This window comes from Falco peregrinus, chromosome 7 (genome assembly GCF_023634155.1).
Source record: "Falco peregrinus isolate bFalPer1 chromosome 7, bFalPer1.pri, whole genome shotgun sequence".
NCBI classification, from domain to species: domain Eukaryota; kingdom Metazoa; phylum Chordata; class Aves; order Falconiformes; family Falconidae; genus Falco; species Falco peregrinus.
The window spans coordinates 87,201,673-87,216,771 of record NC_073727.1 but is presented as its reverse complement, the minus strand read 5'-3'; the positions used below and the strand labels follow the sequence as shown (position 1 = coordinate 87,216,771).

General features: G+C 46.2%; 1 protein-coding gene across 7 annotated transcripts in view; it reads left to right on the top strand.

Moving 5' to 3' along the window:
- Positions 1 to 15,099, top strand: part of BACH2 (BTB domain and CNC homolog 2) — a 196,814-nt gene that overhangs the window by 173,010 nt on the left and 8,705 nt on the right. For all 7 annotated transcript variants that reach the window (XM_055809680.1, XM_055809683.1, XM_055809681.1 and 4 more), the window contains one exon: positions 9,343 to 9,549. In XM_055809680.1, the coding sequence (XP_055665655.1) occupies positions 9,343 to 9,549 (207 nt within the window). The remainder of the gene's footprint in view (positions 1 to 9,342; positions 9,550 to 15,099) is intronic.

The window sequence follows — 15,099 nt, the reverse complement described above, 5'->3', positions numbered from 1 at the left end:
ACAACAGCAAACTGCTAATTGATGTGCTTAGGAGTCTGCTAGCAGTGTCCTGCCCTCTTCCCTCCCTCACCCACCTGCGCAGCACAAAGCACCGTTGCTCATCCTTAATTTGCAGAGGGGGTTCCAGCTCCCCTTGTTACTGCTGCTGGTGTGTTTGAGCACCCTGGAGCGACACGAGGGGTCAGGCAGCCTGCTCAAAGAGCCCTGCTGCAGTTGCTAACAGCTGAGTAGAGGAGACAGACAGAGTGGGAGGAGAAAGAGGTTGAAATGACTTGAACAGTTGCATAGCTGGCCACCCTCAGCTGTGGGAATGGTATGCAAGTCATCTTCCCTCTGTGTAGGGTGTGTGCGTGTGTGTGTGTGTCTTGCACACGCAGGTAACGGGTTTCACCTCCATTAAGTGACAACCGAGATGGTGTTTCCTGCCCATGACCTCTTTGTTTGGTGGTGAGCTCTGGCAGCTGTTGCATAATTGGTTTCATAGAGAAGTTATCCTTTTAATTTCCAGGACTGTTAGGAGAATGGCAAGGGGGTGGTCTGGCGCTGAAGAGCAAGCTGTGAACTGAATGCAGCAGTCCCCCAAGAGGGACGAGGAAGAGGGCCTGCTCTAAAACTAAGAGATGGGCCAGCTGGAGATGCTGTGGTGATAACTGGCTAATTGTGATCGAATAAACTGCCTGTGTGAAGTCACCAGTTTGAGGGAAGACTTAAATTATGGGGATGTGTTGTGGAGCCCAGAAACTGGAAAAAAAAAAGACTGGATGTTTTCATAGAGTTTCATTGGGAAACCACATGACCTGGAGAGCATCTAGGTGAAATCGCATATCTGGCCCCTCTAGTAGCACTGAAATGCTCCACTGAGAGCTCGTGCTTCAGCATGGGGAGCAGCGAGTGCAAGCTTGGGGGGTTCACACGCTGTGAGTGCCCAGTTCCAAACCAGGTGGGCATAGTTGTGGGCTAGGGATGAAAAAAACTGAACTTCATTTTATCCCCTAATCCTTATTCCAACTACATCCCAGGCTCTGGAAGACACCTTTTCAGACAGATGTGGTTGGTTCCCTTGGCTGGTTGCTTAGCTCTGAGGAAGGGCTGAAGAGCAGGACGGGGAGCCTGTGGTGTCCTAATCCCTGTCGTGCTGTACCAGTGGTTTTGAGAGGACAGTTTTTGTTTGTCCCCATGTCCTGAGCTGGGGACAATGCAGAAGGGGGAGGAATCTCCTTGGGAGGCCGCATGGGACCTCATTTGGGAAGCCCTACAACAGAACTGATCTGCTTGGCCACACCAAAGTTACTTGGTGAAGTCCTGCCTAAATTTACAAGCGGTGGAAGGGAGCAGGGAGTGGGACTGGGAAGAGTATCGGGTCTCCACCCACGTGTGCTGCTTGCTCAGCAAGGGCTAATGAGCAGCATGAGGCAGCAAAGAGGGCAGGAGGTTAGCCTTTTGGGGTTAGATGATTAATTAGCTGTCATAATTGGCTAATTGTGTGGAGATGCTGCAGCAGACACAAGCCCAGAAGAGTCAAATGAGAAGGTTATAGGGGACTGGTGGTGGTTTCCTGGAAAAAAAAATAAAATTACGTGAATGTGTGCAGGAGGCTGTGGATGAGAGGAGGGACATTCCCAAGAGGAGACAATGGGTGGGTTACGGGAAGCCATCTTGCTGTGCCGCTGGCAGGCAGACCTCTCCGGCTCTGGGCAAAGGTAGGGAGGGTTTGCTACACTCCTGGGTTTGCTGCTGGTTTCCTCCCAGGAGGATTTTCTGCACTGTGGTGAGCAAGTTTACTCCCTGGGACTGCTGATAAGGTGCTTTTTTTTTTTTTTTTTTTTTTTTGTCAGGGCATTTTGATTAGGACTGCTAGGCATTAAAAATGTGGTGAGGAAATCAATGCTCCGTGAGGCTGCACTGCACTTATTCTGAACAAACTACGGGTAAACAGATCACACTAGATTTTTTTCTGAAAAATGCATTTGTAAAGGTTGTTACCAATACGAGAAAGGACATTGCAGCCTCATTAAACAATGCCATGTTTATACAGCGACTTGGGGTGTATGTCCTGCAATCCTTGAAGGTCTGCTGCTGTAGAAACCTCAGTGAAAAATATGTTAAACCAGGCAGCAGAAAATCTCTAATAGCAGCAGGAAGTTCTTGTGTAAGTCGCTCTACCTACTTTTAGCAGTTTGGCTGCCATTAGAACAGCAGGAGAGACTCACAGCAGTCTGAAATGGGCTGCTTTCTGTTCTTCACCTTCCTGCAAGCTGCATGGCAATCTTTCTCCATTCCTGAAATTGTCAGTTTGCCCTTGCTGTCCTGATGACTTTCCAGATGGGGTCCCTTGCCCCCTGCCATATCAAATCACACAGTGTTTGCTGGACTTCTCTTCAAAAAGCACCTGATAAGATAGCTGGGCATGACATGCAGGCACTCACCCCTCTGGAGAGCAGCCACGCAGGCTCTTGAGCTACAGGTGGGCTTTGGTTTGGGTGGGATGGCCTAATGGGAATAAGCCTGATGGACTCTGACCCTTGGTTATCTCATGGGGCTGCTCAGTTCCCCTGGAATTCAGACTCTGTTGGTCTTGATTTGGGTCCCAGAGTGCTGTCTTTTCCAGAAGTAATGTCACAAAGCATCATTTGCCAGTGTATTGATTGTGTGAGAAGTAGGTGAAAAGTTTCTTCTCTCTGCTTATTTTCAGGCACTCTGCTTTCCCACAGACAGATGCCATTCAGGAGGACGTGCCCAAGTTGTTCAGTGCCAAAGGAGTGCTAGGGCTTGGCATGAGTGCTGGGTGGGTACAAGTGACCCCTCTCCATGGCCGGCCTCCCTGCCCCACAGGGGGTGCAGACTGCAGTCACAAGTGTCCCAGGAGGTGGCCGTCCCTGTAACACTGCTCTTAACTGCTCGCTGGGATGTATTTGCCTTTCATTTTCCTTCCTGTTAAGGGAGCCACCCAGAATTTTCTGAGATTTCCCTTTCTTAAGGTTTTGTGACAGAAGCAGCAAATGGGTTGTTCCCATCTTACGGAGTTGCAGGAACAGGGCTGTTACTTGAGCTGCTGGGACTTTAAAGAAATATATAACAGTTTGTGTTCCTTTTTTCACCCAGCTCCCTTAGGCCCCAACAGGTTGTTCAAATCAGTTATTGGCATATAATACTAGAGCGAATACTTATGCTCAGTGCTTGCAGGCAGGTTCTGACAATCCTGCTTAAAATAGCAACAACAAAACAATAAGCCCTGAAATAATGAATTGTTGAGAAGGAAGTAGTCTGTCAATCTGTTAACCTACTTAGGAACAGAAACTTCAGCACTGCCTACTTTCTTGATACTCCTTCAACAAGTATCTATGGGTTTTTTTCGGCTAGAAAACTTGTAAAAATATTATACTACTAAACCAGTTAAAAAAATCTCAGCTCGATCTAATTTGATGAGTGAGTTATCTTAGGAGAAGAATAAACAAGGGTAGGAGGAGGTAAGAGGTGGAGTTTTCCAAGAACTATTACTATCTAGAGAATTGCATAAATGTGTCTTTCAAAAGAATTTCCCACCTGGTTTAGAGACTTACTTTTCAAAGGAAATGCTCATAAAGGCAAAGCGAATGCAATTGGAACACTGAGGATATTGTAGGCAAATAACCTTCAGTGAGAGTCCAGACCCCTCCATGGTAAGCAATAGGCAGCCGCCCTTTCTCTGTTCATCTGCTGATGCTTAGCAAAGTATTAAAGCCCCAGTAAAAGGGGGTAAACCAAAGCTGTTCTAACAGAAGTCTGCTGGAGCAGTGCTGAGTTACCTAACCTGAGCCTTCTTTGCTCTTAATATTTCAACTTAGTTAAAAGTAATATGTAGAAAGAAGGACAACCAAGACAAATACATGTCAAGGTGTTAACTTGCTTTTTTATATAGTTCCGCCCCAGAATTTGGTGATTGGTCACCCCAGCTTGCCTGATCTTACTAGGTTTACTAATTTGAAAATGAGAAAGTTACTCTCCACATTCTTCTGTGGTGGATGTTCTGATCAGGATCCTCAGTGCATCAGCAGAGCACTGGGAATTGTGTTTGGCAACATCTGGTTAAATGGAGTGTCGTCAAACATCGGTCTTGCAAGATAAACTCCATGGCAGTTTTGTTTTCTTTCCTTTCTCCAGTAGGAGTGGTATCCATGCCGGTAGCAGAGAATTACTGGATTACAACACTGAGAGTTTTCCATTACAAGTCTGAAATTTCAGGAAAGTCCTTTCAGATGCTGTCTTATTTCATTGCAGCCTGCAATCATTTCTATTACGCCCTGAGCTGAAGACCTTGCTGGAGCTCTTGAGGGACTGACTCTCTAGTTCTTCATTTTTTTCCTGCAAAAGCAGATTTTTCAGAGAAATACTGCAGTTTATCCCCCCTCATTTCACTGCCTGATCTGCCGCTCTCAAATGCACCTATGGCTTCCGTTGGGGTTTCTGAGCTATCCCTGGTCTTGGAAAGCCTGTTTATGGGCAGGAGTATTGTATTGTTGTGCCATTTGAAGGTCTGGAAGCTGGGGACAATGCAAGTGGTGAATAGGAAGAGGTCAGCTCAGCATTTTAAGCACTGGCAGTGTGTGATCTGAACACAGGTCCAATTCATGGGCTAAAGGATGAGAACCCTGGCCATCCAACAGTCTCCTGATTGTTGGAGTACAGCCCTCAGCCATGGGACTAGCCCCTTCTGCCAGTTATTTGAGGCAGGTGGCAAATCAAAAGGTTGCCCAGGCTGCCTCCACTAAGTGCATAGCGGTGCCCTCTCAGACAGCATTTGCTGACCCAAACACCTCTCATGGCCCTCAGGAGGGGAGGCTGGAGTTGACCCTGAGCAACTACGTGGCCATCAGTTGTGTTGTGGCATATCAGACAGGCCGTTTGCAGTGGGACCTGCTGATCAAGGCCATTTCAGACCTGGTTTGTTGACACAAATGGTAGATCTTTGCTGTTTGGCTCACTGTTCTCCTCTTGCAGTCCTCTGCCATCATGGTATGATTGACATGGTATGAAAAGAAGAGGTGTTTTGAAGTCTTCACCTGTGCCACTAGAGTGCATCCTGCCTGTCCTCCCCCTTACACTAAGTGTGGCCCCTTGGCTTTGTGCTTCATAGTTAGCATCTGTCCGAGTGAAATCAGGTAGGTCCCTATTCTGTGGGGCCACAAGTGGTGCCTGAACTAGCGTGTGGGCAATCGAGTCCCTAACACAAGTGGACACACCTCAATTCCTGTCCTGGGATGAATTTTTTCCTGAGTGTTTGTAGAAGACAGACTTGCATGCTGAGGAAGATACTAGGAGTAGCAGCATTAATGTGTTGGGCTCTTCTATCTGGAGGAAATTGCCCATTTCTACATTAAACAAACATTGATATGTTTCAGCCCCTGTGCTAAATTGCTTGGGCGGATCCTGAGAGCTTTCCAAGGGCTGAGCAATTTTAAGTGTCCGAAGCTTTCAATAACTGGCTTTCATTTTACGGGCATTAAGGCAACAGTTTTATTTCTTTCAACTCTGGAGCACCTGACCAAGATTTTAAACCATTTATAAAGGTCAGGCTGGTACCTTGAGTTCCACCCTCCCATGCCCAATACATAATGATGACTTTTTCTTATGTATAATAGATGAACACTTTTAGTTACTGTGATGTTAAGCCAGGCTTGGGAAGTTCATTGTCTCCACTAGGACTTGGCAGCTCAAGGAAGATGCTGTTGAAATTTTACATATAAAGGAGTGAAAAAGCTAATGTTACTTATAAGATAAGGAAATTCCCAACACTTGGCATTTATATTTTAAGGTGAGTAAATACAGGGCCTTAGTCCTTTATTCCGAAGAAAAAGAGAGTGAGGAGAGCAGCAGTAGCAGTAACTAGTACAGTAAGTGAGCAGCACAGCAGTAACTGGCGTATGATCCAAGCTGGCACTAACTAGTGAAGCTTGAAGGAATTAATTGATTATATATGGGCCTTTCGTGTGCTTAGTCAAGGGCTCTCCCTGTCTGTCTAGATCATTGCTGTTACTTAGCTGCTCAAAGCAATGACATTTGCACTGGCATCCTAATGCTAATACGAGGGGGTAAATGCCACAAAGTCGTAAGTTTTCTTTTTCACCAGGGTGGGCTGGCTGATCTCGCAGGGGTTTATCAGCTAGAGCCGGTGGCGGTAGAGGCTGCAGCAGTACTGGGAAGTGCCGGTTTATCTGTTGTGTTGCAGAAACAGAGCTTCTGCTGTTGCTGTAAAAATGCAGGGAAAGAGTGATTGTGCTGACAGGGAAGATTTTAGAGCTCTCTGAGATTAGCTCTGGCTGGAGTAACTCCTGGAAGGAGTAGAGATCCTGCTTGCATTTCTAATTTGAAATAGTACAAACCAAAGAGTACAGAGTCATTTCCTGTACAAAATTCATAGTTATCAACAAGAGAAGTTTACAAGAAAACATACTTGCTGGATTTATCTTACACATCTTAGATCTTTTTCAGACATCTCTTGTAAGGTTTCTCTCACCTACCTTAGATACTGTAAGATGCAGCATCTTCCCTAAGTCTTATCTCAGCTCTTTCTGCAGCCGGGAGGAGGGAGAAGCCATGCAGGATGCATTGCAGTCCAAAGGCCTCTCTGGCCTTGATGCCAACAGCAGGGACCTAGACAGCAGCTAGTCCCAACCCATCGTTTCAGACAGCTTTAAGTGGGTCAGACGAATCCCACCCATGGCACAGTCCTCAGCTCTTGCAAATTGACTTACCACTCTGTTATGGTAAATACCAGCTGAGAGTCTTGCCCTGTGCTGGTGTAAAACACCATTAGCCTCTCACTGCAGCAGTACCCCAGTGCAGTTATTCACTGTGTCCATGCCAAAAGCTTGGTGGTTTTTTTATTTTTTCAGTTGACAGCTAATTTCGTAGAGGGAGACGGGCAATAAAAATGCTGTGAATGGTGAAGGAAACGAGTCTGACTCACTTCCACTCTCCCTTTCACATTTTTAATCCTGTGCTGTGCTGCCTATGACAGAGTGGGATTATGCTGGATTTACTGATAGCAGTCTCTGGCCTGCTGTGTAGATGATTTTATTTTCAATCTGTTGTTTGGGGTTTTTTTCCCCTGTGAATCTGTTTCTATTTATTTTCCTATTTCCCTTCAACGACTTCTACCTGACAGATTTAAGCTGCTTCCCTTTCATTCCCATTCCAGCTGCAAGCACATCTCCTTGCAAGTAAGTATGTTTTGAAAGGAAGAGGGAGGGAGAAATAAAGTTAACATCACTTTTCACTTTGGACTTAAGAAAATAAGGAAAAACTGGGAACGTGAAAGAACATTTTTTGCAGTGAAGAACAGTGGTGTCTTTCTGGGGAAAGCACAGATGTTTTCATTTTCAGACTCTGACTGAAGCTTGAGAGAAAAGCAGGTGACACCAAGTTTATGTTGACCGTCCAAAGGCTAAGGAAGGGAACTCAAACAGGTTTCATGTCACTGGTTAGCAGTCTGTAAACAAGGTAGTCCACATCACCTTGCCTAAGGTCAGCCTTTGTGTGTACAAGCGGGGGACTGGGGCAGTGTTTGGTGTTTCTTGCTGGTTTAAATTGACCTGTTAAGTAGCATGTTACGAAGCGATGCCTGGACACGTGGGGCAGAGGGGCAATGTTCAGGGCATGAAACTGTCTGAAAGGGTGTGGAGGTGTTTGCACTGAATTTCTGGCCCAGGCTTGGACACACGCACAGAGCAGTGACAGAACACAAGAAAACGCAAGCTTATAAACAAGGTGCGGAGCTGGTTATCGGCAGGTCCTGTTGCCTGGTGAGGGTCCATGACTGCCAGTGCCAGAGGCCACTGCTGTGTGTACGTGTGTCCTCAGCAAAGTGTTCTGCATAATCAAACTCAGCTCTCCGATGAAAGTCATTTATTTCTAATCTATGCTGTTATTTTCTTTATCTCCAAATAATTAAAGTGCACCGTTTGAAGATGATGACCATGTTTTCTATATCAAAGTGTGTATATATATATATATATATATATATACACATACATATATATATCTCAAATATATATATATATATATAACCTTTTCCACCCATCTCTTTTGCTTTGCTGGAGCAATTTAAGTCGTATCTTCTTCGGTAGCCTGCACGCAGAATAGTCTCCTTGTTGGAAAGGCTGGATTGTACCGAACGGGGACAGAAATGTAGATATTTACTGCCATCGTTTGGGCAGTGTGGGTATGACTCAAAAAAAGAAAAGAGGGCAATGGAGTTACTCGGTTGTCATCTCCTTCAGCTTTGTCAACTGATTCTTGTATGACCACCAAACACACAGTCCACCGAGGAACGTTATTTTTTTTGATAGTCATCTTATTAGTCTCAAGCTACAAGTGAGGCAAGGTTTGTAAGGGAGAGGTGCTCACTTTGATTTGAGCAAGCCGATCGGTTTGGGGAAAAAAAGCTAACAGAAGTCTTTGAGTACACCTGCCATTCTCCTTGTTTTCAGATAGTATGTGTTCATTGCTCCAAGCTGGCAGAAGCTTTGTGTTTTACTTTGCTTTAATGAATAATCAGTAGGAGTTGAAAAGGTGGTTGGAATTCCTGAAGTCAGAACCTGGAGATACTGTCGCATGGTCTACAGTCAAAACAGGATGGCAGTTCATGGCCCAGAGGAAAAATGTTTTATTGCAAGTAACTGAGGCTTTAGAGTGTTTGGGGTTTATTTCAAGAAATGCAACCAGAGTGCTCTTCAATCTACAGAAATATTAGATTGTCGGCAAATATTGGTTTGTTTCAAAATGCATATATTTTAGCATCGCACTCCTCTGACCCTTTCTTCTTATATGGTATACTGCTCAGTTGAAAAGCTGGGTAGGAGACCTTTCCTAATTGCGATACGGTATTTTTCATCCACTTGAGGTGTCAGGTTGCATTTTTAACCTCACACCTAATCAAACTTTAGTCCTGCAAGCCATGCAGAGACAGGTTTCCTGCTGCAATAATAGCCTGTTCCTTGAAACTAGTTTGAAGTTAATAGCAGCGAGGTACTTCACTGTTTCCAAAAGGCCATGACTTTTAGTGGATGGAGCCTTCTTTTAATGCAAGGAAATCTGTTACTAGAGCTTTTTAGAAAGATGAAATTTTTACCTGGGATTCGTCCAGATTGCTATTTCAGTACAATTATAGTCTGACCCTTACCAGCTGGACCTCCACAATGTGCCACAAGGGAGTGTTAAAAACTTTTTCAGTGTAAAACTTGGTGTGTCGTTTATTTAGGGGGCGGCAGCATAGGTAATTGTCCTTCTACTGGTTGTTGTCTGGTTTGCATTCAGCAATCAAATTATGACTCTTTGCTCTTGTCTTGTATTTGTTTGGTTTAGGTGAAACTTCCTTTTCCTGTTGATCAAATCACAGATCTTCCAAGGAATGATTTCCAGATGATGATAAAGATGCACAAGCTAACCTCAGAGCAGCTCGAGTTCATCCACGATGTCCGCCGGCGCAGCAAGAACCGAATTGCAGCTCAGCGCTGCCGCAAGAGGAAACTGGACTGTATTCAGAACCTAGAATGTGAAATCCGCAAGTTGGTGAGTTGCCTGCTCTCATCTTGGGTCTGCTCGCCCTCGTGTCACAGCTAGCAGTGTGCTGACAGCAGTTCCTGTCCAGGGTTTAGTGGGTTCAGTCAGTTTGTATGTAAGTAAGCAGAGCCACTAGTATGAAAATTTAATATACAAAAATATTTTAGTATATGTGTGAAAATTTAATATACAAAAATATTTAGAGTGTCTGTGTGTATAATATATTATACACACATATTTGTGTTATATACACACACAAAATTCCAGTGGAATGAGGCCTAGATATCTGCTTGTTTTGATACCTCAAGAGCAGATTGTTGGGTGAGTTGGAAGAGGAGGGAAGCCTGTATCCCAGCTTCCTTCTTGCAGTTTAACTTACCCCTGGTACTTACAGTGCATCCACAAATAACTTACCCCTGGTACTTACAGTGCATCCACAAAGGTATTTCCTCATCTGAGGCCCATTTCCATCCCTAACTACCATAAAAATAGGTTGGTCAGGGATTTGTGGAGTGCTCAAAAGAGATAAGTATGAAGATAGCTTCAGAGGTTGTCTGGTCCGAACAGTAGTGTGATATGGCAGGGTCAGCTTCATCTCTACGTAGAGGTTTTCTGTCTCTTTGGTGTGCTAGAAGGCAGCTTAGCCTTTTCAGGATGTTTCAGCTCTTTAAGCCTTTTCTTCAGCTCTTTCATTCACTGAGAAAATGGCAGAAACAGCAAGGGAAGTGAAAAGCCAGGAATGTGAATATCCAGACAAGTGGGCACCCCTTAGTGTAGGTCAGTGAGATGGCTAAGGTATGTTCCTCCTTGGTTCTGCTGTCTTCTTCCCTCTGACACTCCTGATGTACTGTGGACGGAACCCCTCCCGTGATTCAAGGACTATTTAACACAAAAGGCCTGTTCCCATGCCCCAGGTTCAGGTGGCAACTGTTGGTTTGGCCCAACCCTCCTTGACCTGTGTCTGACAGTAGTCTGCTGCAGAGAAGAGAGCAAAACATGCCTCACTCCGCGGCCAGAGCACGTCTGGGGACAGGTCTCCTGTGTGCTAAAGTGTCAGTGAGGTGCTACCACGTTTTAATCTAAGGGAGTGAGGTGACTGGAGCAAGGTTAAATGGCAGGTTGGGAAATTCCTCTCTTTCAGTCATGGTATGGACAACTCAGGTGTGGCTTGGGTGGCTAAACACAGATGTCTACAATATAGACACCTCTGATGGAGCTAGTTGTCCTGGTTTCCTTCATAGTCAATGAAGTAGATACCTATCAAGTCTTATTTGTCTCATACTGCAGCAGAAGTGCCTGTTCCTCTCCATCCCTAAACAAGATCACCTGGAGAGCCGTGCCAAACGTAGACATCTTAGCTTTAGTATAAGTACCTTATCTGAAAAAACTCCCCTCCTTTATGACAGTGCCCCTGTGGTCTCAAGGCCCTGCTCCTTTTCTCGTGACAACCCTTGCCCATTGAGAAAGCAAGCTGGTACACAACAAAAAAAAAAAGCTTGAGACAAGGGTCATGGAGGAAAGCATGTCTACAGTGTGTCATTCGGCAGGAGAAATGCAACACTTCAAAATGAGTTAGCACCTCCTTATCTGTTTAAAAGTCCTAAAAGCTTTCTGAGATATCAAAAATAATGCAATATTCCCAGTTCAGCTGTTAGAAGAAGCCTGGGTGTGCAGCGTGCAGTACTGGACAGTTTAATTGCATTATGCAGCATAGATTTAGGAGTCCAGCATTAAACCCAGCCTTTGAATATCGAAGGGTTTGAGTGATAATCAATTCATTAACACAGATAGAACAAAAGGAGCTGAAGCTGATTTCCTTACTGAGATCTCCGTGTACCCAGCTTCCATGAAAATGAAAGGTTATTTGGAGTCTTTGATTTAAATGTCTATGTGCACATCTAAAACATGCTTGTTTGTAGGTTGTACTTGGTGGGTCTGGGGAAGGGGTACTTCTTGTTCTTGTCATAACAGGTTGCGTGTTGAAAGTGTCCTTAAGTGTGGGCTTTGTTGTACTTCATTCTCTGCACAAGCTGTAGCAAAAGCAGTGTGAAGGATGCAGGGATCTGTTGGAAGAAGCTGAGTTACTGTCACCTCACAAATGGCAGAAAGCCACATGACTTGGGGTTACTTGCTTACTGCCTGTGCCTGTCTGCTTCCCGTCTGCAACAGGGAGGTGACACTGACCCCACAAGCTGGTTAGGAGGCTTAAATCATCAAGGCTTGTGAAGCCTTCAGATGCTGTGCTGCTGAAGCCCTGGGGGGGAAAAAGAAATTAAAATCAAAACATTGTTCAGAGTAGTGCTCCAGTGATGCAAAACAAACAAAACATCAAAGATAAATAAAATAGTGAGCAACTGCTTTCTGCACCAAGCATAATCCACAGTGCTGCAGGGTGAGTCAGAGGTTCTGCAGGGTGAAAGAGCAGCTCCTCGTCCAGGTTGTCAGGAGAAGCTGGTCCAGCCTTGGCTGCACATGCCCATCCCTCTACACCGAGCTGATGATGGAGCGTGCATGTCTGTCATTCTCCAGAGCAGAGCACCAGGGGCAGCACTCTTAAGGGCTGGACTAGCAGCAAGGGAGGCTTCAGCCTGATAGCTGTAGGCTTCACTTGAAAATTAATTTGGGTTCATTTGCTTTACGTAATCCTGTGGCGTTATCGTTATTGTTGAACATTATCAACGGTGTGTAGGCAAAATACATTTTTTAAGTCCTCTTCTCTCCCCAGCACACACACACATCACAGGGAAATGAATGAAAGGCATACAAGTGACCTTGTGGGCCTGATCCCTGCTGAATTTCAGGAATCAAAAACCCTTTAAGATTCTTCAAAATAAATGTTGAAGTTTCTATTTAGCAAGCTGTCCTTCAGTATGTAGTGATATGTCGTGAGGGAGCCAACTAGGGAAGCACCCCGCTGGACCTGCTGTTTGTGAACAGAGAAGGACTTGTGGGTGATGTGATGGTTGGAGGCCATCTTGGGCATAGCGATCACAGAATTATAGAGGTTTTGATTCTTGGAGAACTAAGGAGGGGGGGTCAGCGGAACTGCTACCTTGGGCTTGCAGAGGGCAGACTTTGGCCTGTTTAGGAGCCTGGTGGACAGAAGAGTCCCTTGGGAGGCAGCCCTGAAAGGCAAAGGAGTCCAGGAAGGCTGGGCGTTCTTGCAGAAGGAAATCTCAAAGGTGCAGGAGCAGGTCATGCCCATGTGCCAAAAGAAAAGCCAGCAGGGAGGAAAACCAGCCTGGCTGAACAGAGAACTTTGGTTGGAACTCAGGAAAAAAAGGAAAATGTATGACTTGTGGAAGAAGGGGCAGACAACTCAGGAGGACTTACAAGGATGTCATGAGGTTATGCAGGGAGAGAATTAAAAGGGCCAAAGCCCAACTAGAGCTTAATCTGGCTACTGCCATAAAAGACAATTAAAAATGTTTCTATGAATACATTACTCACAAAAGGAGGTCTAAAGAGAATCTCCATCTTTTATTGGATGTGGGAGGAAACAGTGCCAAAGGATGAGGAAAAGGCCAAGGTACTTAGTGCCTTCTTTGCCTCGGTCTTTAATGGTAAGACCAGTTGTTCTCTGGGTACCGCCCCCTGAGCTGGAAAACAGGGATGAAGATCAGAACAAAGCCCTCATACTCCAAGGGAAAATGGTCAGTGACCTGCTACACCACTTAGACACACACAAGTCTATGGGGCTGGATAGATTCCATCCAAGAGTACTGAGGGAGCTGGCAGAACTGCTCACTGAGCCACCTTCCGTCATGGACCAGCAGCCCTGGTTAACTGGGGAGGTCCCAGCTGACTGGAAGTTAACAAACGTGACACCCATCTACAAGAAGAGCCAGAAGGAGGATCCAGGGAACCTGTCAGCCTGACCTCAGTGCTAGGGAAGGTTCTAGAGCAGGTCAACTTGGAGTGCCATCACGCGGCGTGTACAGGACAACCAGGGGATCAGGCCCAGCCAGCAGGGGTTTATGAAAAGCAGGTCTTGCTTGACGAACCTGATCTCCTTCTATGACAAGGTAGCTTGCTTCGTGGATGAGGGAAAGGCTGTGCATGTTGTCTACATGGACTTTAGTAAAGCCTTTGACACCGTTTCCCACAGCATTCTCCTGGGGAAACTGGCTGCTCATGGCTTGGATGGTGCACTCTGTGCTGGGTAAAAAATCTGGCTGGATGGCCAAGTCTGAAGGTGGTGAATGGAGTTAACTCCAGTTGGTGGCCAGTCACAAGTGGTGTTCCCCAGGGCTCAGCACTGGGGCCAGTCCTGTTTAATGTCTTTATTGGTGACCTGTACAAGCGGATTGAGTGCACCCTCAGTAAGTTTGCAGACGACACCTGGTTGGGGGGGAGTGTTGATCTGCTGGAGGGCAGGGGGGCTCTGCAGGGGGCTCTGGACAGGCTGGATCGAAGAGCCAAGGCCAGCTGTATGAAATTCAATGAAGCGAAGTGCCAGGTGCTGCCCTTGGGTCACACCAGCCCCAGGCAGCGCCACAGGCCTGGGGAAGGGTGGCTGGGAACTGCCTGGGGGAAAGGACCTGGGGGTGCTGGTCAACAGCCGGCTGAACATGAGCCAGCAGTGTGCCCAGGTGGCCGAGGGGGCCGACAGCATCCTGGCTTGTGTCAGACACAGTGTGGCCGGCAGGACCAGGGCAGTGACTGTCCCCCTGTACTGGGCACTGGTGAGGCCGCCCCTCGAACCCTGGGTGCAGGTTTGGGCCCCTCACTACCAGACAGACACTGAGGTGCTGGAGCGTGCCCAGAGCAGGGCAGCGGAGCTGGGGAAGGGGCTGGAGCACAAGTCTGATGAGCAGCAGCTGAGGGAACTGGGGCTGTTTAGCCTGGAGGGAAGGAGGCTGAGGGGAGACCTTATCGCTCTCTACAGCTGCCTGAAAGGAGGCTGTAGGCAGGTGGGGTCGGTCTCTTCTCCCAGGTAACAAGCGGTAGGATGAGAGGAAATGGCCTCAAGTTTCACCAGGGGAGGTTTAGATTGGATGTCAGGAAAAATTTCTTCCCTGAAAGGGTGGTCAAGCATTGGAACAGGCTGCCCAGGGACGTGGTTGAGTCACCATCCCTGGAGGTATTTAAAAGACGTGCAGATGTGGTGCGTAGCGGTTTCAGTGGTGGACTTGGCAGTGCTAGGTTAACAGTTGGACTTGATGAACTTAAAGTTCTTTTCCAACCTAAATGATTCTATGATTCTGTGGAATCTGGTGCATCGTTATGAAAAAGGGCATTCATAAAAAAGACAGTCACAGGGTGTACAAGAGTATAAAGCTGCAAAATTAAATTTAGGCAGCTTTAACTTTGCCTCTGAAGCGCTCCTGCCCTCCACTCATATGTACACTCTCCAAGCAGGTGGTGTGCTTCAAGAGCTTACTTTTACTCTTAGGAAAACCAGCAATGAAACTCCAGTTGACTTCACACAATACCTGATCACTGGAAATTCCTTTGTCGTTTTCTGTCCGCTTTGTGACCAGTAATTTCCAGTCTCCTGAATTATGTAATGCTGCTAGGGTTGAAGGGGTTTTTCACTCAGCTGGGTCTTTTTTATGA